General features: G+C 38.5%; 4 protein-coding genes across 4 annotated transcripts; 2 read left to right on the top strand and 2 right to left on the bottom strand.

The window, feature by feature from the left end:
- The first annotated feature begins 6,560 nt into the window (after nt 1-6,560).
- Nucleotides 6,561-10,837, top strand: LOC111490027 (NF-X1-type zinc finger protein NFXL1). The gene is made up of 2 exons (XM_023138457.1): nt 6,561-6,812; nt 7,121-10,837. Exon 2 carries the CDS (start codon nt 7,124-7,126, stop codon nt 10,427-10,429), a length of 3,306 nt encoding a protein of 1,101 aa, XP_022994225.1. The 5' UTR covers nt 6,561-6,812; nt 7,121-7,123; the 3' UTR covers nt 10,430-10,837.
- A 519-nt stretch (nt 10,838-11,356) lies between these two features.
- Nucleotides 11,357-15,741, bottom strand: LOC111489957 (dihydropyrimidine dehydrogenase (NADP(+)), chloroplastic-like). Its single transcript, XM_023138361.1, has 7 exons — nt 15,291-15,741; nt 14,705-14,968; nt 14,461-14,631; nt 12,988-13,100; nt 12,716-12,902; nt 11,749-11,858; nt 11,357-11,670 (listed from the first exon to the last, which is right to left on the bottom strand). The coding sequence occupies exons 1-7, from the start codon at nt 15,564-15,566 to the stop codon at nt 11,514-11,516; spliced, it is 1,278 nt and encodes a 425-aa protein (XP_022994129.1). The 5' UTR covers nt 15,567-15,741; the 3' UTR covers nt 11,357-11,513.
- A 4,130-nt stretch (nt 15,742-19,871) lies between these two features.
- Nucleotides 19,872-21,026, bottom strand: LOC111489959 (mitogen-activated protein kinase kinase 9-like). Its single transcript, XM_023138363.1, has one exon. It carries the CDS (start codon nt 20,959-20,961, stop codon nt 20,041-20,043), a length of 921 nt encoding a protein of 306 aa, XP_022994131.1. The 5' UTR covers nt 20,962-21,026; the 3' UTR covers nt 19,872-20,040.
- Nucleotides 21,027-22,712: 1,686 nt separating this feature from the next.
- LOC111489960 lies at nt 22,713-25,976 on the top strand. Its single transcript, XM_023138364.1, has 4 exons — nt 22,713-23,003; nt 23,148-23,230; nt 25,479-25,534; nt 25,623-25,976. Exons 1-4 carry the CDS (start codon nt 22,832-22,834, stop codon nt 25,699-25,701), a joined length of 390 nt encoding a protein of 129 aa, XP_022994132.1. The 5' UTR covers nt 22,713-22,831; the 3' UTR covers nt 25,702-25,976.
- Nucleotides 25,977-26,171: the final 195 nt, after the last annotated feature.

The raw sequence follows: 26,171 nt of genomic DNA, 5'->3' as shown, positions 1-26,171 counted from the left end.
TAATCATAAGCTTTATTGGTTGGAAGAAAAAAAAAATAATTGGTGGTTGCAGAAAGAGGAAGGTTCTTTCATGTATTGAATATGAAATCATAAAAGTATATTATATAGTTTTATTTATGTTAGTTAGCTTATAGCTGTTATGTTATATTTAATATCTTTTTTAATTTGTTTAATTATAAAAATAAATATGTTCTATTGGCAGCTGTGTTTTTCAATCATGACAACATTACAATTCTTCTTTGAAAGACCATTCCACCAACTTCTTTTGACTTTCCATTTTTTGTTTATTTTAATATTAAAGACGGTTTGATCTTAGGTTGGTTGACTTGTTTTAATTTTTTGGATAATAATGGATTCTTTGGGTTAAAGGAGTTAAAAAAAAACTCGATGACTCGAGAAACTCGATCAATACATTTTTTAAGCAAGTAAACTTTAATGAATTGTCAATTAAATTTGACCATCCATGCAGAGTTCCACCACTCATCGTAAATCTTTAGGCTCTAAAACATGGACTTTCTTGTAGGCTCTAAAACATCGACAAAGACTTTCTTGTAAATGTCGAAAGTTTCAGTAGAATTATTGACAGTAGAGAAAGATACAATAGGTTAATGGTACTACTGGTCAACTGTATTTGTAAACAATTTATAGGCTTATTGAAGTTGCTTCGTACGTCAGGCTTGTTTCGTAGCATGTTTCAAACGAAGGCGGGGTCTAATTCCCTTAACAAAGATGGTCAAGGAAAGTTCGAAGGAGCATGATGGTTAACAAGTACAACTCGAGGGTTACAAAATGCTCGAAGAAACTAGAAAAGTGAGACTCTAGTCGGAGCAATCCAATTTGAAGCCTCTTGGATAACCGCCAATCAAGTTTGTTAGTTTATGCAAGCTTTCACCACTCATTGTACATCTTTAAGCTATTATAAATGATATCAGAGTCAGACACCGGACGGTGCACCCTCAAGGGCACTGGCCTCAAAAGGGGTGGATTATGAGATCCCACATTAACGGGAGAAAAGATCGAAACATTTTTTATAAAGATGTGAAAACCTCTCTAGAAAGAGAAAAAAAAATTAAAAAAATTAAAAAAATACAATATCGATTAGCAATGAACTAAACTTACTTTCTAGGCTCATCTTCTAATTTCAGACCAAGTCAGTAGCAGATCGAAGAGTTCCATGAGTGAGGATCGATGGAGACTTCATGATCAACGGCAGTGATCGACGATTTTAATGAAAGGCTTTGGTCAAAGGTTTATTCAAACAAGACAGGTAAAATTTAAGGAAAACCTGTTTTTTGGGTTTTTAATGCATTCTTATCTGTTTTCCAACTGTCAAAGTGATGACTGACACTCAACTCTAAATAATTAGCTCACATAAAATATTGAATATTGCCACCTTTATAATGAATATATTAACCCTAAAACGTACATAAAAATTTGGGCTTCCTTGGGAGATATTATTAAATACCCTACATCCGATCCACCGTCATCGTGTAAGTGCCAGGCTTTGATGAGTAAGAAGGAAAAGTTCTAATGTGAACTATACTTACATGCGAATGGATCGATCCTAAGAGACAAGGGAAACTCATCTGATAGCATATAATATGAGATTTGAAAAGAAATTCGATTAAATTTCATTAATTGAGATATGACGGTTGACAACAACGTTATTGAGTTTGAATACGTCAACAGAGGCCTAAATAAAGTTGATCTTTTTTTTTAGAAGTCCTCCCAATTTGGAAACGACCCAACGAAAGGTAGACTCCAAACACTAAATGAGTACCAAACGTCACCCCAATAGCCCTTTAAAATCTAGAGAGTTGAATGTTTCTCTAAGTTCAATCGTATTCATAACCTGACAACAGCTCTCTAAAGTGGACAACCTCCATACAGACCACTCGTGATTTAAAAGATTTAAAACTATTGGAAATTAAATTAAAATAAACTTAAATCATCATTTAACCACAAAATAGTTGTTTTTATTGCATAAAGTGGGAACTGGGCCTTGGTTCATGAGCCACAGCAGCCCACAAGCTCGGACCTAGGGCATCATGTCCATGATACCTTGGTCATTTTGCTGGAGGTAGGCAGAGCACCCTAGCCAAGCCCAAGGTAGCCAAAACCTAACCCAAACTAGGGTAGCCTACCCACTTAGATATTCTTTCGTATAAAAATGTTTACTTCCATGAGATTTCACATTGATAAAAGCATAGACATAATAAGTTCATAAGCTAAGCTAAATCAAGATTTTACATAGCGTGCACCAATATTGGAGACAAACAAAGAACTTACTGGACATAAAAGTATAAAAGTCCATCTTTGATCGAATCGAGGTGGACCGAGCACATGTAAAGTTGCACCTTGCATGCCCATAACCCAATGATACACGGTTCAATCGTTTAAGAACGGAAGGAAAGTCACAAATGAATTACGACGTCAATAAATATAAAGCCATTTAAATTCCATTCTCAATCTCTAAACTTAATTCTAACATTTTCAGCTAACAAACAAAAAGATTCATTAAAATTCATCAAATTACTTGCCGTACTAAAATGCTTGAAAATCTCTTTCTTAAAACGGGTTAGAGAGTAATTTGAATTATTAATCAAATATAATCCAATGATTAGCATGTGATTATTGCATTATTTAATTATTTATTATAAAGAAAAATATTTTTTATGGAAGAGTGTGTGTTTGTCAATGCCAATGCTTATTAACTACTCCAATTAATTAATATGATTAAGACATAAATCACGTATTCAAAGGGTATGCCAAGCATTTTGGACCAATTTTAACGCGCCACGTGTCCACTGATTTTTTTTAGTAATGTGGTATGTGACCACACCAAATCTTTGCCCGGGTATTGCACGCAATTGAAACGGCGCCGTTCGATTTTGCCACGTGTTGTGCTTCGTGTTTATGATAATGGAATTCCGACTGCTTCTTATAACCTAACAAACTTAACCGCCTCCCAAATGCGCTACGTCTGCGCCACGTCAACGTCCTCGTCATAGACCAAGAACTGACCCTTTTATTATTTTAATTTTGTCAAAAATATAAATAAAAAATTAATAGATTAAATTGATTCATGCCTATCTAAACTTAATTAACCAAATTTGTTAATTTAAAAATATATATATATACAGAAGATAGCTCAAATGATAAGGATAAATTGGTAATTTTAATATTTTGATTTTTTTAACGTGTTTTTATAATTTATTTAGATGATATAAAAGAGACTACGTGGAAAGCTTATCCGAAGTAATTGGAATTATAATGAAAATTTACATTGAAAAAAACCCAAATAAAAAGGTTAAAATAGTAATTTTAAAATATTAAATTTGAATTATTATGCATGTTGTCCAAGCGTGGTTTTTCCACGCATTTGTTGGGATATTACATGGTCGGTGTTTATTTTCCTAGTAAACCTCTGCAATGGACTTTTACTTGTTTGACCTTCAAATATTCTTATTCCCCCAAAATAATTATCCGTTCACACCTTACGACTAATTCAATCTTTTTGAACTAAAACTAATTTTTAAATAAATACATTTTATTTTATTTTCAAATAATACTTTTTTCATTATCTGAACTCCAGACTCCAAAAAAATAGTGTAAAGAGATAGGACAGGTGTAACTCAATAACCTCAACAAGGTCAAAAAAAGCTGCGACATGTGAGGTAATGTCTCTCGATCTTTATTCCCCTAATCGTGGAACCCTAATTACCATTCATTTTATTCTAATCATATGTTCAAAATCCATGATAGTATTATCCGAAACATTACGACCAGGAATAAATGCAGTTTTATTATTTATAGACTATTGAAATAAAATAAATGTGTAATTAAATTATTATTTTAATAAAAAATCATGAACGAATCAGATTTTAGATTAGAGGGATGGGATTGATGTTCGATCCACATGTTCTAAATATATTAATGAAATAATAGTCATAATTTCATAATTTTATTAATAAGATATTTATTTATTTATTTATGTTTTAGTAATTTTCGAAAGAGTCAAACTTGAAAGACGAGTTGATTAAATAATGAGCTACGTGTGGCATCGGCCACGACACGTGTAACGAAACAAATCTGTCGGGGTAACGAGGGCCACGTGATCAAGGTTACGACACGAAGGATCGAACGGCTTGAGGAGTTCGGGAGGGAAGTATCGAGTGCGACGCGTCGCAGTCAATAATCGGCTCGTTTCAATTCCACAAGGTCAAGAGCAGTCGCGTGAATCAAAATCGGATTGCGCTTTTCCCACCCAACTTCCATCTTCCCTCCCATCTTACGTCTCATACTCGTATTCTCTCTTTCTCTCTCTAGATTCATCGTTATATAAAGCCGTCGCCAGGTAGTGAGAGGTTCAGGTATAGATTATTCGGAACGCCTCTTTGTTTTAGGTTTTTCTTTTGGAGATGGAGGATTGGAAGGTGAACAATCGCGAGAACAGAGAGGCGATGGAGAAGATTGGAACTCTGTTTCCTGTTCATAGCCAGGTGAGGAAGATCAAAGAGGAATCGGAAACGATCATCGATTGGGGACCGGGACAGTCAGAGATCAGACCTCCAGCGGCCGCCTTCCGAGACATGAATCGGCCGATCTCTCGTTCGCCGCTCGGAATCTCCGGCCGGCCGATTTCGGTGGGGGATTCATAGAGATTACTCGTCGTTAGCGGCTTATTTCTGCGAGCAGATGAAGACGGAGACGGAGAAGGTATCGATTCTTCTCTGTTTTCGTTTCTCTTTCCTTTTCTGTTACTGCCGATTGAGATAGCCCTAGCATAGTCATGATCTTCTTCTTCTTTTGTAAATATTTCGTTTTATTTAATAGAGAAATTTTTGGATTCTGTATATATATATATATATTTATTTATTTATTTATTTTCTCTTGAAAATATTGGTCTGAGGCTCCTCATAGTGATGGGATTTGAACTCAATATCTGAAGAAAATGAATTTCTAATATGATTTAAATGGTTTTTAAAACAATTTATTTTGCCCAAAAATCAAGTGGATGTAATTTACGCCGGCCTGATTAAAAAACGTCTTATTATTTTAAAAAATAAAATTAAAAATTTGGAGATACAATTTAGACTTTATTACGTAGTGGTCCCTCAAGTCATGCCTAATTTGTTAATTAATTTATTTGGAATTTCCGTCTGGCAATTTATTTACTACGCATATAATAAAATCTCAAGTATATCTTCTACGTGGAAATTTTTTTAAAAAATGATGGGTATATAATTATTATTTATTATGTAAGGCTATTATTGTTATTATTTTTTTAAACTCACATAATTTTCTTAAATTTTTTTATAGATTAAAATAAAGTTTTACTAGTTTCGAAGTAGTTGGAATTGTTGAACGATATAGGAGAAAGTTGTGTAAGAACGTTTGCCATAAGAGGTTTAATCGTTGATGAATCAAGCAGATTTTTCGATCGATTTCGTACAAATAAAAGATAACATGTGTCTCAAACTCTGATGTTAATAATAAGAGTTTTAATTGTTGATGAATCGAGTAAATTTTTCAATTGATCTTGTACAAATGAAAGATAATGTGTGGACTCGCGTTGATAAATCGATCCTTTAGTAAATTAAACATTGATGGGGTTAGGAGCTATTTTTTTAGAATTATTCCACATTTATGAAAATCCTATTTAATTTTTTTCCATCCATTATTCCAAATTAAATCACATAGAGTTGGGCTTCAAGCCCATAAGTAAAACCTTGAAAGTAATGGGCTTTAGGCCCAAAGTAATCCTAAACAAAGCAATTAATAAACTCTTAATTAACATTATTTTTTTAAAATTTTCAGTAAGGTGAAAATATAATATTTAATTATCAACCATATTAACATTATTTGAAATTAATTTAAATAAAAAGATCGTAAATAAGCGTTTAAGAAATATGAATATTAATTAAAAATTTAAATTCATAAAATTTGCATTTTTTTTATGGAAACATAAATTTTAAATTTTCGATTAGACCAGCGTTAAATTGATTCCTTTGATGCTTGCTTGAGGTTCGAATCTTCATTCTCGAGCCTCGAAATTGAAGACAAATCTTTAAAGTATAGATGGCTTCCAGATTCCAACCCAAACGTTCTAACCTACGAGAGCAAGCCCCAATTGAAATGTGCTAAACGGACTAGCAGTAAGTTCAGATCCTATTTTTGTCATTATTTTAGCTAAAATGATGCTGAATGACACATTCAAAAACTAAAACGCACACTCGAAAGTGCTTCGAAACGTGTCCGCTCAATTGAAACTTGTTACATTACATTTATGGAACTACTTATCACCCATCGACAAAATACGAGGATATCGAGATTTGAACCTATGAATTACACACGAAATTAATATATATATATATATATACATGTATGTAATAATAATAATAATAATAATAATAAATTAATAAATAAATAAGTAAGAGTATGAGCGAGTGCGGACCAAGCATAGGAAAGAAAGCCGGTGGGGGAGGGGGGACCATTTCCTTAAGCCCCAAGGGAATGCGAAACCACTCGCTTCCCTATAAATCGCTGGAACCAATCTCTGACCTCATTTATCGCCTTCCCTTCTCCCTCTTTCCCAGGAACTCCATTCCCCATCTTCTTCTCTCACACCCAACTTCAAAATTCGAACTCAAAACTCAAATCAAAGCACTTCATCTTCATCGCAATCCACATCACAAATCGCCACAATTTCTTCTTCTTTTTCTTCTTCTTCATCGGATAAGAACACCCAGAGGAGGACACCAATCATCCCCCTCCTGCCTTCTTCGCCATTTCGGAGTTCGTTCCGTCAGGTATCTTCATCATCATCTCGCTTTTCTATTCTTGTCATTCTTTCTCTCTCTCTGTTGGTGTTCTTCTTCGTTGATTTCGTTTTTTATTGTTGCATGAGGATTGGGGGGTTTTCCTTTTCGATTTTAGTTCGTATGATTCTGCGCTAGGGTTTTTTTTTCCTGTTGATTTTGATCTATTCTGCGAATTCCTCGTCATTTATGGAATCGTTTTCCCCCCTTAGTATTGCGATGATAACTGGTTGGTGTTCCAATCGATGTTTATTTGTTGATTAGCTTATTTTGTTCGTTTATCTGATTTTCTATTGTAGAATATGAGCTCGCATGTCCGAAATGGGCGAAAGGACAGGCTTAGGTTTCCCGCATCAAGTGCTCGACAAACGTGGGTACCGAGAGGATCCACGACTACGACTACTACTACGACGACGACTACTCATGTGAACCAGCCATTGAATGTCGGTTTGAGCGATAATCGCGATGGGCGGGAGTTAAATTCTAGTCCGCATCCAGTTAATCGAGACGGAGGTAATCATGGTCCAAGGGTTCACATGGGTCCTCGAAGGAATCAAAGAAAAGACAAGGAAAAAGATATGGAGAAAAGTGGGGATCAGGGTGTAAAGGAGTTGAGAAACTCCAATTTGCCTCAGCTTGTTCAAGAAATTCAGGAAAAATTAACGAAGGGCACTGTTGAGTGTATGATTTGTTATGATATGGTGCGGAGATCTGCACCTATATGGTCTTGTTCAAGCTGCTTCTGCATTTTTCATTTAACTTGCATCAAGAAATGGGCTAGAGCGCCCACTTCTACCGATTTGGTAGCTGAGAAGAATCAGGGATTAAATTGGCGTTGTCCTGGATGCCAGTCTGTGCAGCTTACATCCTCAAAGGAAATTCGTTATGTTTGTTTCTGTGGGAAGAGGCAGGAGCCCCAGTCTGATTTGTATTTGACGCCTCATTCGTGTGGCGAACCTTGTGGCAAGCCACTTGATCGGGAGATGCTGATTGCAGGTGGAAGTAAGGAGAATCTTTGCCCCCATAATTGTGTCTTGCAGTGCCATCCTGGTCCCTGCCCTCCTTGCAAGGCATTTGCTCCGCCTCGTTTATGCCCTTGTGGCAAGAAGTTGATAACAACACGCTGTTCGGATAGAAAATCCACTTTAACTTGTGGTCAGCGATGTGAAAAACTTCTGGACTGTGGGCATCACCGGTGTGAAAAAATATGCCATTTGGGTCCATGTGATTCTTGTCAGGTTCTAATTAGTGCCTCTTGCTTTTGTAAGAAAAAGAAAGAGCTTGTTCTTTGTGGAAGCATAACTTTGAAGGGTGAAGTAAATGCAGAAGATGGTGTTTTCCCCTGTAGTTCGATCTGTGGGAAGATTCTTAATTGCAGGAATCATTTCTGCAGTGAAATTTGTCACCCAGGACCCTGTGGAGGTTGTGTTCTAGTACCGGACATGATTAAAACATGCTATTGTGGGAAAACGCCATTGCAGAAGGAGCGGTCAAGTTGTTTGGACCCGATCCCAGTATGTTCTGAGCTCTGTGAGAAACTATTACCTTGTGGGAAGCATCGTTGTAAGGATGTTTGTCATGCTGGGGATTGTGCACCTTGCTTGGTTCAAGTTGTGCAAAAATGCCGATGTGGATCAACCTCTCAAAATGTGGAATGCTACAAGACTTCCAGCCCAACTGACATATTCACTTGTGAAAAGCCCTGCGGATGGAAGAAGAATTGTGGAAGGCATAGGTGCAGTGAGAGATGTTGTCCTCTTTCGAACTCGAGCTATAGTCATTCAGGAGATTGGGATCCACACTTTTGCGTATTGAGGTGTGGGAAGAAACTAAGGTGTGGCCAGCATTCTTGTGAATCACTGTGTCACAGTGGCCACTGCTCTCCATGTCCCGAAACAATCTTCACTGACTTGACATGTGCTTGTGGTAAAACTTCAATTCCTCCACCATTGCCCTGTGGAACGCCACCTCCATCGTGTCAACTCCCGTGTTCAGTCCCTCAGCCATGCGGCCATTCCTCTACACATAGTTGCCACTTTGGTGATTGCCCACCCTGTACAGTTCCAATAGCCAAGGAGTGCATTGGTGGACATGTAGTTCTTAGGAACATTCCTTGTGGTTCGAGGGACATCAGATGCAACAAGCTATGTGGGAAGACTAGGCAATGTGGGATACATGCCTGCAACAGAACTTGTCACCCACCGCCATGTGACACCTCTGCTGGATCCGATTCGGGTCAGATAACTTCCTGTGGACAGACATGCGGTGCTCCTCGAAGAGATTGTAGGCATACATGTACTGCACCATGTCACCGGTCTGCTCCTTGCCCCGATGCGAGGTGTGAATTCCCTGTCATCATCACTTGTTCATGTGGCCGAATCACAGCATCAGTTCCTTGCGATGCAGGAGGAAGCGGTACTGGTTTTAATACTGATACTCTGTATGCTTCAATTATCCAAAAATTACCTGCTCCCCTTCAACCGATTGAGGCAACCAGCAAAAAGGTTCCTCTAGGACAGAGAAAGCTGATGTGTGATGATGAATGCTCTAAGCTAGAAAGGAAACGGGTTCTTGCTGATGCTTTTGATATCAATCCCCCAAATATGGATGCGCTTCACTTCGGTGATAGCTCCGCTTCTGAATTGCTTGCAGACCTCTTCAGACGTGACTCGAAATGGGTATTGTCTGTGGAGGAGAGATGCAAATTCTTGGTCCTTGGAAAGAATAGAGGAGCAATGAGTGGCCTTAAAGTTCATGTTTTCTGTCCAATGCCGAAGGACAAAAGAGATGCTGTGAGGCTGATTTCTGAGAGGTGGAAGCTTGCAATTAACTCTGTTGGCTGGGAGCCTAAACGTTTCATTGCTATTCATGTTACTCCTAAATCGAAAGTTCCGCCTCGGGTGCTTGGTATTAAGGGCTCGACGACCACAAGTACTCCACATCCACCAGCTTATGATCCTTTAGTAGATATGGATCCTAGGCTAGTTGTTTCTTTTCCAGATTTGCCTCGGGAAGCAGATATAAGTGCATTGGTCTTGAGATTTGGTGGGGAATGTGAATTAGTATGGTTGAACGACAAGAACGCGTTGGCTGTATTCAGTGATCCTGCTCGAGCTGCTACTGCAATGAGACGGTTGGATCATGGGACAGCTTATCATGGAGCCAGTTTTCTTCAGAATGGTGGTGCATCCGCATCATCTAATGGAAATGCTTGGGGAGGGGAGAATGCTAATAAGGAAGGTGGAGCATTGAAGAGTAGCAATCCATGGAAAAGGGCCGTAGTTCAGGATTCTAGTTGGAAGGAGACTTCATGGGGTGACGAAGAGTGGTCTGGTCCATCTATCGACGTGCAGGCATCCGTATGGAAAAGAGAAGCTCCTCTACCTGCTTCACTTAATCGGTGGCACGCTTTAGACCCCGAATCTTCTGGAAGTTCTTCTGCTCAATCCGTCGAACATAATCCTGGAAGTCGAGTAGGGCGTTCCTCTTCTTCAGGATCTGAATCAGGCACAAGTAGAAGTTTGAATTCTTTGGGAACGCAGGTTGTAGCAGATAATGAAACAAACATGTCGGAAGTGGCAGATGATTGGGAGAAAGCTTATGACTGAAATGATGGAAACTTCCGTAGTTGATAAATAAAAGTAGACTTGAAGAAGACTCACTCTCATCACCCCCATGAGGTAATAGTGTTGGATGTTTGGTGCAGCCTTCCTGTCCTTATATTTTTCATTTTTCGTCACTATATTCGAACCCGATTCAAGTTTGAAACTAAGTTTGTAGGTAATACCTGTTTTTTTTAGAGAATAATTCGATGTAGAATGTTAGATTTTACAACACCATAGGGTTTGATATGGCATAAAGTTCAAAAGGTAAAATGAGAACCATCTTTTCCAGCTGCTCTGCCGATGCGGCCTTTATGTACTGAAGATACATCTGTTCTAATTCTTTCCATAGTTTTGAGTTCCAAGTATTTCAGAGCACATAATAATATTAAGTTTTGCACTAAGATTGATATTGCTTGCTGAATCCCCCTCCTCCTTTATCTTCTATTTATTTCACCCTATACTTTGATTTTGTTTTAAGTTTCTTCCTTTTTTAACTTTCCAAAGCTATAGGAAAGCATTTGTATAGTTCTATATGTTGAATTGCATAGAATTTGAGGAACAAATACGTCTCAACTTGTGAGATTGTGAGAACTCACGTCGGTTGGAGAGAGAACGAACATTTCTTGTAAGGGTATGGAAACATCTCCCTAAAATCATTTTAAACCCGTGGGTATCAGAACCAGACACCGAGTCGTGTGTCAACAAGGATTTTGGGCCCCTCAAGGGATAGTCTATGAGATCCCAGATGCTGGGCTCCCATGAGGTAATAAGATCGTGAACATAATATTTCTTAAAAAGGTGTAAAAACCTATCCTTGATGGACGTGTTTTAAAATTGTGAGGTTGATAATGATATATATAACAAGTCAAAGTGAACAATATCTGCTAGCGGCGAACCGGCGAACTTGAGATGTTACAATTCCTACTGACTAGAAAGAATTATAAATGGTCATTATTCCTTCACTTATGAATCTAAAAAGGTTTACCATACTTGCTAAATTGTTCTGTAGTAATACACTTATTCGTCGCCCTTTAAGAGAAAGGAAGGGATAAAGACACCATTTGTAATGGCAATGCTTGATCTTGTATTAGTTGGAAACCATACTCTCTGTCTCTTTAACAAAGCCATCGCCAGTCCAATCTTTATCAGATTGCAGCCCTTTCTTCACAGCTTTTCTCTGCTCGATTGCTTCCCGCTGCCTCCGAACCAAATCCGTGTGGGTCGTGAAATACGGAAGAGAAGCCCTGTTTCATCCAGAATCCATTAACGCAACCGAAGTTCGAGGGACTCGACTTGTATCCTACACAGAACTGCAAACTTACCCTCTGAAATCTTCTATGGATGAGAAGTTGTGAAGTTTCATGAAGTCCTTCAGCTCCGCACAAAGCTTCTTTACAAGGCCATACCCATGCATCATCACTCCGGTACACACCTGAAGATCAACAAAAACTTACTAAGAATACCGATGGTAACCGCTCAAGCCCACCGCTAGCAGATATTATTCTCTTATAGGCTTCCCTTCCAGGCTTTAAAATGGGTCTAATAGGAAGAGACTTCCACTCTTATAAGGAATGCTTCATTTCTCTCTCCAACCAATATGGGATCTCATAATCCACCCCCTTGGGGGCCCAAGCGTCCTCGCTGGCACACTACACGGTGTCGGACTCTGATACCATTTGTGACAGCTCAACCTACCGCTAGCCATTATCCTCTTTGGACTTTCTCTTTTGGTCTTCCTTTCTGGACTTTCCTTCAAGGTTTTAAAACACGTCTATTAGGGAGAGGTTTCCACACCCTAATAGGAATGTTTCGTTCCCCTCTCCAACCAATGTGGGATCTCACAATCCACTCCCCCTTGAGGGCCCAAACGTCCTCGCTGGCACACTACCTGATGTCTGGCTCTGATACCATTTGTGACATCCCAAGCCTACCGATAGAAAACATTATCCTCTTTGGGCTCTCTTCTGGGCTTGCCTTCAAGGTTTTAAAACGCATATATTAGAGAGAGGTTTCCACACCTTTAAAAGGAGTGTTTCGTTCCCCTCTCCAACTGATATAGAATCTCACACTGATTCTGACTCGATCATTCACGGCGAGTTTGTGATGTCTTTCTAGGTTAAGAAAGTGGACGAGGAAATGTAAACAATACTTTGAAGTGAGTCTTAGTTCTTAACCAGAAATCAGAACAGAAAATTGATGCCCAAATTTATGATTTCATGAACAAATCCTCACTATGTTAAAGCTTCAAAACGCGCCAAACAAATCATAGGCTACAATTTCTCGTCGTACCTGAACAGAGTTAGCTCCGAGTAGAATAAACTCGGCAGCGTCTCCACCGGTTTCAACACCCCCAATGCCAGAAAGAGAGTAGCCTGCATCATTAAACTCTGCCTTCATCATTTTTGCAATGCTCAACACTTTACCAAGAGCAATAGGATGAACTGCCTTGGAAGAGTAGCCTCCAGGAGTTGAGTACCTAATAATAAAGCACACCAAACATTGTAGCTGAATGGTAATTCTATATACAACCATTCTATATTGAAGAGTTTGAATTATCCAACCCCTCGACACAAGGCTCGGGACGTAAGGTCTTGAGGTCGATTCCCATTACACTCATGATCGTGTTGATGGCTGCTATTCCCTCGCATCCTGATTTCAGAGCCACCCTTGCAGGCTATATATAAGGAGAATTCTATGTTACATGAATACCATACAAGAGAATGAGTAGCAAATTCATCAGTTGCATCAGTTCATGCAAACATAGAACAGATTCCATTTTAACGAAAAACTTCTTCCTCCAACACATAAAATTCAGTACAGATGCAAAGTTTATAAGGCTTTCTGTTTAGGAAGTTACAACAAATAGGTATGTTGTATTATTGTGAGATCCCACGTTGATTGGAGAAGGAAACGAAACCTCTCCCGAGTAGACGCGTTTTTAAAAACCTTGGGGGAACCCCAAAAGAGAAAGCTCAAAGAAGACAATATCTGCTAGTGGTGGGCTTGAGCTGTTACAAATGATATCAGAGCTAGACATTGGGTGGTGCGGATTCTACATCGATTGGAGAGAGGAACGAAGCATTCTATATAAGGGTGTGGAAACTTTTCCCTAGCATACGCGTTTTAAAAACCTTAAGGGGAAGCCTGAAAGGGAAAGCCCAAAGAAAACAATATCTGCCAGTGGTGGGCTTGAGCTGTTACAAATGGTATCAAAGCCAAACATCGGGCAGTGTGTCAGCAAGGACGCTGGGCCCGAAGGAGGGTTGTGAGATTCCACATCAATTGGAGAGGGGAACGAAACATTCTATATAAGGGTGTGGAAACCCTTCCCTAGCATACGCGTTTTGAAAACCTTGAGGGGAAGCCTAAAAGGAAAAGCCCAAAGAAAACAATATCTGTCAGTGGTGGGCTTGAGCTGTTACAAATGGTATCAGAGCCAGACACCGGGCAATGTGCCAGCGAGGACACTGAGTTCAAAGGGGGTGAATTGTGAGTTCCCACATCGATTGGAGAGAGGAACGAGTGCCAGCGAGGAGGGTGGGTCTCAAATGGGGGTGGATTGTGTGATCCCACATCGATTGAAGAGAGGAACGAGTGTTAGCGAGAACGTTGGGCTCCGAAAGGGGGTGGACTGTGAGATCCCACATCGATTGGAGAGAGGAATGAGTGCCAGCGAGGACGTTGGGCTCGAAGGGGGTGGAATATGAGATCCCACATCAATTGGAGAGAGGAATGAGTGCCAGTGAGGACGTTGGATCCGGAATAGGGGTAGATTGTGAGATTCCACTTCGATTGGTGAGAGGAACGAGTGTCAGCGTGGACGCTGGACCCGGAATGGGGGTGGATTGTGAGATCATATGGGAGAGGGGAACGAAGCATTCTGTATAGGGTGTGGAAATCTCTCCCTAGCATACACGTTTAAAAAACCTTGAGGGGAAGCCCAAAAAGGACAATATCGAATAGTAGTGAGCTTGGGTCAACAAAAGAATTGGTCCCATAACATGATAAACACAGCTCAGGGAGAGCAGAAATACCTGTGCAATGTCAGTGATATTGGGAGTCATTTTAGCCCACACAGGGATTGTAGCTTTAGCATTTATCCATCCACAAACCTCTTCCAAAAGCGCGCAATCCTGCCCGACCGCAGCGCCCATTCTCCGTTCGGGCATGCCATGAGGACACGAGAAATTGATTTCAAATGCATCCTGAAGAAAGAAACATACATAATGAATCAAAAGAACATGTTCTTGGGAGAAAATCCATAGACAGTAATCTTACAACTCCGGTTTGTTCGACTCGATCGATAAGTTCTTCCCAAGCATCTTTATTATACTCCTCCATGATCGAAGCAATAAGAATCCTATCAGGATACTCCTCCTTCAACTGCTTAAACTCTTTCAACATAGTTTCAAGAGGTCTATCACTTATCAATTCAATGTTCTCCCACCCTATAATCTGCCCTTTTGCCGAACCATTCGAATCTGCTCGAAGCCGAGCATATCGTGGAGTAACATTTATAACTTTAGCTGCATCTAATGATACCTAACAGATGAAAAATGATATCATGAGATGGATATGTAAGCCATGGAAGATAGCAGAACCAGGAGCCTATAGCCAAACACTTCAAACAATTATCATATTCCTAATCTAAACGTTCTCTTAATTGCACTGAGATCCATTCCTTATGTTCTAAATGTTCAAGATCACAGTAAAAGCTCAAGAACAGAACCAAATTTGCCATTCAAAATCCAAATTACAGAGTTGAAAATGGAAAAACTAAGATCAAAACATTCCCTGTAATGTCTTACAACTTTCCCATCAATTTTCTCAGTAACCAAACAGAATCAAAGGGGACAGAACTTACAGTTTTGGCGATCACAGCCCCCCACCCTTCATCGAATGCCCTCTTCATAACCGTATAGTTCGTTCCGGGAGGACCGGAACCGATTACGAACGGGTTGGGCATGTGCAACCCATTGACCGTCACACTGAGATCGGGCTCCACCGGAGACTCACCGGCGGCAACCACTTTGAACCCAACTCGAGTCCGACGAGCCAAACCCGTCGTCTGAGACCGAGTCAGAGTGAGCTCGGAAATTGGGTTTTTGTTTCTGATCTGGGTGAAATTCAACGACGCCATGGATGAAGAAATCCAGAAGTGATTCAGAGGAAGAAGAAGAAGAAGATGGGTGAGTGAATCTGAGGTGTAATATTCGATTAAGAAGATGGGGCAGGAAGAATCGTCGTCGTCGGCTTGCTTTTGGATTCAGAATATTAATGAATTTTATAATGATGAATGATGATGGAATTAACAATCCCCAGATGAATATTCATTCGGTCAAATTTTCCATTTTACTAATTGTTAGGTAATTAAGGATAATAAGTTAACCACTCCCCCTATTTCCTAAGAATTAATTTGTAATATTTATTAATCCCGAGTGAACAAAAAAAAAAAAAAAAAAGTTTCAACCTCGTACAATTATTTGGCCTTTGTGTTTGGTTTTATGACTCGTATTCGAAGTAAATTTTCTATGTGTCAATCATAACTTATGTGCATTGAGTTGTAGATGAGCAGATATTATTTTCTTTGGAATTTTCCTTCGGAACTTGTCTATCAGTAAGAAGTTTTCACATACTTATAAATAATAATTTGTTCCTCTGTCTAATCAAAGTGGGATCTCATGATCCACTCTCCTGGAGTTTAGTGTCTTCGTTCGCTTTGTAACAGTCCAAACCCACCGCTAACCGATATTGTCCTCTTTGGGTTTTCTCTTCCAAACTTACCCCTCAAGGTTTTGAAAAGCATCTACTATGGAGAGAGTTTAGTTCTACTCTGACCAGCGCCTCGCAACGCTTGGCGACTGGCTCTAATACAACTGTGGAAGTCCAAATAAGACAATATCTGCTAGCAGTGAGCTTGAGCTATTACAAATGGTAACAGAGGCAGTCACCGAACAGTGTGAGGCATTGATCGGAGTAGGGTTAGGTTCTCTCCATAGTAGACACGTTTTAAAACCTTTAGAAAAAACCCATAAGGAAAAGTCCAAAGAAAACAATACAAAAATTCTTATGGCCGTAGAAGGAAAATAAATTGTTGATGACGAGCTCCATATCAAGGTCACTATTGATATCGTTACTATCGTTAATATCATAGAGTTAATGGTATTCCATAACTAATTGATTGAGTAACTACCTTTAAGTGTTGAAAAACTCATTGATGGTCGGGTCGAGTCGTCCGAAAACTACGAGAAATTGGGCCGGACCTGATTCTCAACAAGCGGATTTCCAAGTGGTTATTTCTGGCCCAATAGGCCCGTTTGTAAGCAGAATTTTCTAACGTGGGCTGGCCCATTCACCAATGAGAGAGTATTGTTGGATGATGAAAGTCCCACATCGGTTAATTTAGGGAATGGTCATGGGTTTATAATCTAAGAATACACTCTTCATTGGTATGGGGCCTTTTGGGAAAGCCCAAAGCAAAGAGTATAAACTCATTATAAACCCATGACCATTCCCTAAATTAACCGATGTGGGACTTTCATCATCCAACACCTCCCCTTAATCGAGGCTCGACTCCTTTGGAGTCTTAGTCATTTTTGAAGGATACGCTACCTGTTTGATAACATGCGACTGTCCACAATGGTATGATATTGTCCAGAGCATAAGCTCTCATGGCCTTTGGGCTTTCCCAAAAGGCCTCATACCAATGAAGAATTGTCCAGAGCATAAGCTCTCATGGCCTTTGGGCTTTCCCAAAAGGCCTCATACCAATGAAGAGTGTATGGTATGCGACTCTCCACCAATGGTATGATATTGTCCACTTTGAGCATCATCCAACACCTCCCCTCGAACAAAGCACGCCTCCCCTTAATCGAGGCTCGACTCCTTTTGGAGTTCTTTGTTCGACATTTAAGGATTTGCCAATCTATTGGCACGGCTAAGTTTAAGGCATGGCTCTGATACCATGTTAGACGAACACGACTCTCCACAATGGTATGATATTGTCCAAACTCTCATGGCTTTGCTTTGGGCTTCCCCAAAAGGCCTCATACCAATGGAGTTAGTATTCCTCACTTATAAACCCATGACCGGCTAAGTTTAAGGCATGGCTCTGATACCATGTTAGACGAACACGACTCTCCACAATGGTATGATATTGTCCAAGCTCTCATGGCTTTGCTTTGGGCTTCCCCAAAAGGCCTCATACCAATGGAGTTAGTATTCCTCACTTATAAACCCATGACCATTCCCTAAATTAACCGATGTGGGACTTTCATCATCCAACAAGTATTACTAGAATCTTATCTGAAATTTGAAATAAAAATATATTTTTCGTAATAAAAATAAAAATATATTTTTCGTAATAAAAATAAAAATATCGTTGTCATAAATAAATAAATAATAATAAATAGTATTGGACAAATATTTTTGGCTGAAATTTCAAACATTGAAAAAAACTTCATGTCGTATCGTGTCGTGAAGGAACTTAATAAAACGACAGCCCAATGGTGGTTTCGACACTTGGCCCACCCCATAGTATTTAAACAATTTAAAAATGCAAAAAAATCAATTTAATACTCCCACGTTTATAAGTTTTTTCTATTTTTGGTACTCTCTAAAAATTATCTTTTAATTAATTAATTTTTATTTTATGATAGGACGAAAATGAAAGTTCGGATATCCATCTAATCCATATGACAATGTTGAACAAATTTCTTTTTATTAGTTAAATAGGGACGGAAATTATATTTTTTATTACTTTTTGTTAGACGAGAGGTGGAGAGGAGAAATTTTGTTTTAGCTATATTAATATCGAGACGAACACGTTCAAAATCAATATTTATTTTAGGTAAAATAAAACAAAATTATAATAGAAAATAAAATGGGAATTTTTTTTTTTTTTATATAAAGAAAATTATATTTTATAAAAATTTACAAGTGGCGTCGAAAAGTTAAGTTGAGATTCATGCAGCCTTCACATCGGGAAATAGATATTATATTAATTTTTTTTTGTCATTTTCAGTAATTATTTTTTTAATTCATTTTAATTTTAATGTTTCCAATTTCCCTTTTTACCCTCCAAGACAGCTAAGTTTTGTGTAAGATGAAGAAAATAAGTTTAGGAATATTCAACTTTTAATGAAAGGGACAAAAGAGGAATTAATGCCAATAAAAATGTAATATACTTATTATTGTCTTACAACTTTACAATTATCCAACGAAAAAAATTGAATTATTATTTTTAAAATTTAAATATATTTCAAAATATGAGAATAAATAAAAGTAAATAAAATTTTTAAAACATAAGTAGAAAAAATTAAGGAATGATTTTTAATTAAAATATATTAAAATTATGTGACGTATTAAATATCTAATTGTCGTAATGTTTGGTGTTATTGTGTTGAATTAGGTTGAATTGAGACATTTTTTAGACTCGACCCAATTGTTCATGTTGTAAAATCTTTCAATTTAAATAACTCTTATTAAATAATGACGAACTTCCTCATCTTCTTTTCAATCTAGCCACTTCGTAGGGTTCTTTCATCGTAAAAGTTATCTGATAGCGTGATAATATAAATTATAAATTAATTATGTTGCCTAACCTAACAACTAAACTCGATGTTATCTATTTGATATCCTATCTGTAAATTATGGTTGCTTCCTTTTAACTAATTCTAAAATATAAAACGTCTTCTGTAAAAATTAATCTGTATTAGTAACCGTTCATCGAGTTCCTTAACGAGCGAGCATTACAAGTTGGTGTTATAGTTTAGATTATAAGTTATGTAAGCAGTATAAGATAGAACGACTTCGTTTGGAGACCATAATCTCAAATAAATAGTTAAATCTACTCATTATTCAATAGAGACATTCCCGTATACTTTTCAAAAAAAAAGTGTCCATATCTTATCTTTAAGATTTAATCTTAATTAGCATTAATAAAGTATATAAAATCTCGACTGTATGAATATTTTATTAAAAAAATATTAGGGAGCTGGTCATTATAAAATTAAATATATGATGTCGACCTAGATTTCTTACTTAATATTTTAAAATAGATATATACATTAAAAAAGGGATTAGGGAAATATTTGTTCATCCTATAATTAAAATAATTTTTTTTTTTTTTTTAAAAAAAAAACTATCTATGGGTGGTTTGGAGATTATCTATTGGTTTAAACTTCACGAAATTTGATTCCAAAAGTTGTATTTTATCTTTTAATAAACCGATTGGTCAAATTGATTTCAATTTCAACAAGAAAACGTAGTGAAAAAAATGGATGATGGAGGCTCAAATCAAGAGTCTGTCGATCTTGTTCGTGTTCGGCATTGAAAAATGAACTGATCTTTTCTGAATCGAGAAATTTTTTAAATCAGAAAGCCACAAAAATTCTCCGAAATTAAGCGGCGGATTAGGATTCGACTAATTCGAGATTCGGAGAGACGCTAGAGATAAAGATTCAGATTGATTAAAGGAAGAAAAAGAACTATATACAAAAGTTAATCCGAAATCGGCAAGTTTATTACAGATCTCAGAAATTGGACGGACCTTTAAACCACCGGTGATTCGAATCCTTCAATCCACCACTTTCTCCGCCGATTCACCGATCCGATCACGATTCCTTACACACAAACGGATGCGTCAATAATTGCGCCGCCGTCCATCTCTTGCTCGATTCCTTCTGCAAACAACTCTGGACGAAGCTTCGAAACTCCTCTGACGCATCCTCCGGCAGCGTCGGCGGCTCACCAAAGCAAATCGCAAACATCAGAGTCGCCCAATCCGGTCTCTGACCACGCGGAAGAAAAGGAAAATGGCCTAAATAGAGTTCCAGAAGAGTAAGGCCTAAACTCCATATGTCTCCGGCGTAACCGTTGTAATTTCCGCCGTAAGTCTCTGGATCGAACCGCTCCGGACTCATATAAGCGCAGGTTCCGACGTAGGAATTGCAAGCATCCAATGTCCTGCACATGATTTTACTAACTCCAAAATCGGCAATCTTAACCTCCATATTCTTATTCACCAAGAGATTCGACGGTTTAATATCGCGATGAATGATTTTATGAGAGTGAAGGTAGTGAAGGCCATTAAGAACCTGACGCGATACGTGAGCGAGGGTGGCCTCTGACAGCGTGGTATTCTTCTTCAAGAGCGTATCAAGCGATCCTAGATCCATATACTCCATCAAAATCGTGACATCTCCAGACGGCTTCTCGAAGATTCCATGGCATTTCACGACGTAAGGAGAGTCCGTACGGCGGAGAATCTCCATCTCTCTGAAAACCTGGCGGCGAACGGTGGGATCGCCATCGCCGTGGACGACCTTGAGAGCGTAGATGTTGGAGGTGCGCTTGTGGCGGACTTTGTAGACTGTGCCGCCGTTGCCATGCCCGAGGACTTGGAGCTTTTCGAGGTCGGAGGAGGAGATGGCAGGGGCAGAGGAGGGAGGGAGGGGGAGGGGGAAGTGGGGACCGCAGTCGGAGAGGTCCGGGAGGCGGAGTATCAACTGGCGGCGATCACGAACCTGAGCCATAAGAGATGGAGAGAATTGTTGATAGTGGAGTTCTGGTTTCTGTGTTCAGATAAAAGTGATGGGAAACGGATTTGCTTAAATGGAAGCTGCCAGGACGAAGACGATTGTGGGGCCCTTTTCTACATGCTGGACGGGTGTCCTTTTAATTAAAATTAAATTAAATTAACCACGCTGATAATTTAGGTTAAATTATTATTTAAAAAAAATAACAATTTCTTTAATTTTTAATTTTTTGGTCTATATCAATATTTTAAAATTTAATTTAAGTAGCAAGAAGAAAAATTTTATGTTCTAGTCTCGGCTTGTAACGACCCAGGCCTACCGCTAACACATATTGTCCTCTTAGGACTTTCCCGACTTCCCCTCAAGGCTTTAAAAACGCATCTGCTAGGGGAAGGTTTCCACACCTCACACCCTTACACAAATGGTCTTTTGTTCTCCTCCCCATCCAATGTGAGACATCACAATCCACCCTCCTTCGGGGCTCAGCGTCCTCGCTGACACTCGTTCCTTTCTCCAATCGATATGGGACCGTCACCAAATCCACCCTCCTTTGGGGTCCAGCATCCTTACTGGCACACCGCCTCGTGTCTACCCCCTTTCAGGGAACAGTAAGAAGGCTGACACATCATTCGGTGTCTAGCTCTGATACCATTTGTAACAACCCAGATCCACTGCTAGCAAATATTGTCATCTTTGGAATTTCCTTTTCAGGGGAGGTTTCCACACTCTTATAAATGGTGGTTTGTTCTCCTCCCCAACCAATGTGAGACATCACAATACACCCCCCCTTCGGGGCCTAGCGTCCTTGCTGGCACTCTTTCCTTCCTCCAATCGATATGGGACCGCCCCCAAATCCATCTTCTTTGGGGCCCAACGCCCTTACTGGTACACCGCCTTGTGTCTACCCCCATTCGGGGAACAGCGAGAAAGCTAACACATCATCCGGTGTCTGACTATGATACCATTTGTAACAACCCAGACATAGCACTAGCAGATATCTCAGACGCGTTTTATAGCTTTAAGGGAAGCTCAAAAGGAAAAGTCCAATGAGAACAATATCTGCTAGCGGTGGACTTGGGTCGTTACACGGCTCATGAACATCTCTATCAATAACACGAGGATGAAGATTCCAACTCTTGACATGTTATGCTTGGGTTGACAAACAACTTACATAAAGTTTTGACTATTTTAATGTGACAACTACGTAGCTATATGATAATTAATTAATATTGCAGGTAAATGGTTATTCAAAAATAAGTTTAGTTCGTGTTTTTATTTAAAATTTACATTATTACATATTTTATCATAATATATCAATTATATTATGAGAAAATTAAAAAAAAAATTATATTTGTATAAAATTATTTTAATTAATAATTTATACAAAAATTCAACAAACAAAATAGTTATTAAGTTAGCCAACCACTTAGTACATGTGACCAAAAAATTCAAGGCACCCAGCTTTTTTTTTTTTCTTTTAAAATTATAAATTATGTGTCAAGTATAAAAAAACATGAAAATAATAATTAACTTAAAAAAAACATGAAAAATAAAAAAATGCCACGTAGATAAAAACGAAAAATATGAAAATGCATTGTTTATGTGTGGAATGAGCTGACAAAAAATAATACATTTTTCTAATTAATGATTGGATAGCTTTTTCTTATTTATATATTTAAATTTCTATTTAAAAATTTATTAAATACTAAATTTTAGATTTAAGTAATTGTAATTTAGGCTTAATTATATTTATTTCTTCTTTACTAAGAAAAGCAAAAATAAAAGGAAAAAGAAAATTGGACCGAGGGAGAAGAAAGAGGGCGTCGAAGACAGAGAGAAGAAGCAAAAGAAGGGCATTTGATCGAAAATGGCGTTGCAGTGGGTGCTATTGGCTTATACGGTGGCGGTGGAGGCTGCCGTCGCCATTCTGCTGACGATTCCTTCACCCAAGCTGCTCAAGAAACGCATCGTCTCTCTGATTTCACTCATTCTTCAACCTGCACTCTTCGTCGTGCCCTTCGCCGGCTTTCAGATTCTAGGTTTTTGCCGTTTTACTTGCTGCTATTCTTCAACTTTGATTTTTGATTGTTGTAAATCGCAACCTGGTGGCCGATGTTATGCTAATCTCGGCTGCGACCTGAGATCGGACTTTTATTTCTGAGGTTTCTTGTTGTACTGTGTAGATATCTACTGGAAGAATGAGCACCGGTTGATGTGCACATCTGAGATATGCACTGCTGCTGAGAGAGATCGATATGAGAAAACCGTAAGTATTAATTTGTCGTAATATTTACTTAGTCCTCAATGATGCATTAGATTGTTTTGAAGCCCGTGAATATTAAACTGTTTAATTTCGTCAACGCTAGCAATTGTTAGAATTTCAACGGATTGGAGATTGATGAAATGTGGATGCATAACGCAAAACTTATGGATTTAGTAACTAGCCTATTCAGGTATTGAGCGTAGATCAACTCCTACCTCAAGGATGGTGAGTGCATAATTAGACCACGTTACCTTGTCTATAGTCAGGAACTCTGGTGATCTTCACAATATTGTTTCATATTACAGTTTTCACATTCCTTATTCCTGTTGCTACCCCATGTTCCATTCTTCCATTTTCCCATTGTGCCTTAATCATGATTCTACTGATAAACATTCCTTCTCGTTCAAGTGATATTGAGTCCTTCAAACTTTTTGGAGAGAAAAAGATTGAAGTGTTGGAACTGACTCTTTTTAGTTTATGATTTTACGCACACTATTCTATGTTGTAGTATGTGAATCTGTTAGCAAATAGTATCTGTTTTATGGCCAAAGCAGATAATTTTTGTTAGCTGTGGGCTCACAGGTTTTATGATGGCCTATATTATTTTCATATGATTTAATTGGGGAATAAACAGGGCTTGGCGGTGGAGTGGAAATGATATGATGGTTTACGTCCAAATCATTAGAAAATAAAATATCGTGTTCGAGATAGAAGGATATCATCTGGATGATACGGTAGTGGGTAGAAGTTGGTGAACAACGACGTTGGTGCCAAAGATTTGCTTGTCAAAATAAGAAGGTGGAGTGTAGTGGGGTGGGTGGGTGAGTTGGAAAGAAAAGGTAAATTAGAATGGAATCAATATGGAACTCAAAATAATTGGGAATGTGTTGCAGTTTCTAGGTGAGGTATGAAAACATCTTTCTAAATAATCATTGTCTCCTTGAGAAATCCTTTTTTTTTATACATAGAAAAATCACGAGCCACAACGTGGAAAAATGTTCTTTTTCCATTTTCTTTCATTCTACAATTTGCAAACCCAGCTTTCTCTGCACATTGCAGCGTGAATCTTCACAATATAAATTGGGTTATTTTTCTCCCATTTGGAAAACTTTGGAAAACCTTATAATACTGGTGAGATCTCACATTGATTGAAGAAGAGAACGAGTGCCAGCGAGGATGCTGGCCTTGAAGGGGGTGGACTGTGAGATCCAACATCTGATGGAGAGAGATCCCACATTGATTGAAGAGGAGAATGAGTGCCAGCGAGGACGCTGGCCTTGAAGGGGGTGGACTGTGAGATCCTACATCTGATGGAGAGAGGAATGAAGCATTTTTTATAAGGGTGTGGAAACCTCTCCCTAGCAGACGTGTTTTAAAACCATGAGGCTGACGGTGATACGTAATGGACCTAAGTAGACAATATCGGCTAGCGGTGTGCTTAGGCTATTACAATATGTATGTGGTTTCTTTCTCTCCTCTGCAATCTAATAAAATCCCTCACATTGATAGGTTTTCTGTTTTATATGCAATCTGAAAAAGACCCACAATGAATATGTTTCTTTATATGCAATATAATAGGTTTCCCCCCTTCTGCAATCTATGAAAAGAAACCCTAATCCCAGTAAGGAAGGCAGTAACTATGGGGGCAGGAAAAAAAAACAGAAAAAAATGGGGACAACAGGAACTTGACCGTGCCTATGCAATAAATTCACATAAAACCACCTCAATTTCCATTCTTTGTATAAAAAAGAGAGAAAAAAAATCAAAAATATTTTGGAAAAAGAAAATTGCATTCTCACTATCTTTGATCTCAACCTGAAAATGATAAGTTCAGTTGTTCTAAGCCTCTATAATTTTGGTATGCTGATACCTTTTAGGATTGTGCTTGTTATAGTGATTGTGTGAGATCCCACATCGAGTGGAGAAGGGAACGAGTGCCAGTGAGGACATTGGGCTCTGAAGGTGGTGGATTGTGAGATCCCACATCGGTTGGGGAGGAGAACGAAGCATTCTTTATAAGAATATGGAAACCTCTCCTTAGCAAAAACATTTTAAAAACCTCGAAGAAAGGTCTAAAGAGAACAATATTTGCTAGCATGGACTTGAATCATTACAGATTGCGAGGCTGGTTGTCTATCCTTTTTATCTATGGTGGACAAACAGAATTGCCTCCCCTCCCTGCTCTCTACTATGCTATTCTTTGCTCTTCTTTACTTGCTCCCAACCCTTACCAGGAATGTTTATTATACAGAACTATAAAGCTCAGAGGAACGTGATTCTATGTGTTTGTGCATGCCTCCTCTACTGGTATGATACAACAAAACCCTTTTCGCTCGAAGTTTGTTCTCGTGTCAGCTTCTTACAGTCTAAACTGCCATCTACCATATGCATGCAGGTGTATCTATCGCATTTGCAAGTATAACCAAGAGATTGAAAGATTGGAGGAGGTAGAAAAGAGATACAAAGAGCAGTAGATTTCAGGAAGTGTGAAATCCTGTTACATGTGGTAATGGTTTTGATCATTTCAATACTTGAATCTTTGTTTGTACTCGAGTATGAGAAGTATAACATTATTAGAACACCATAACTTTGATGTTTTAGCTTGGTCAAGTTTTAAGCTCTATGGACAAACTTCTTTTTTCTTTTTGCCTTTTACAACCACTGAAAAGCGAAGGTAGATATGATTTTGTACCTCATCATAGAGTCACTGCCGTTGGATTAATGAGAATAAATCAAATTTTTAAGTAGATGATCTTGTGGTTTTGGTTTGTGCTTTATGAAGAAAACTAGACCGTTCTAGCTTTAGTTCTCTATGGCCTTGCTTTATGATGCTCGTTTTATGGTCGGTTGCTTAGTAGAAATTATTCATGGTCGATATGGTCGATGTGGTTGGTAGTTCTACACTCTTAGATGTAAGAGGACAAAAAAAAAAAAAAAAAAAAAA

This window comes from Cucurbita maxima, unplaced genomic scaffold (assembly GCF_002738345.1).
Source record: "Cucurbita maxima cultivar Rimu unplaced genomic scaffold, Cmax_1.0 Cma_Scf00015, whole genome shotgun sequence".
Lineage (NCBI taxonomy): Eukaryota > Viridiplantae > Streptophyta > Magnoliopsida > Cucurbitales > Cucurbitaceae > Cucurbita > Cucurbita maxima.
This window is presented reverse-complemented; position numbering and strand designations above follow the sequence as displayed.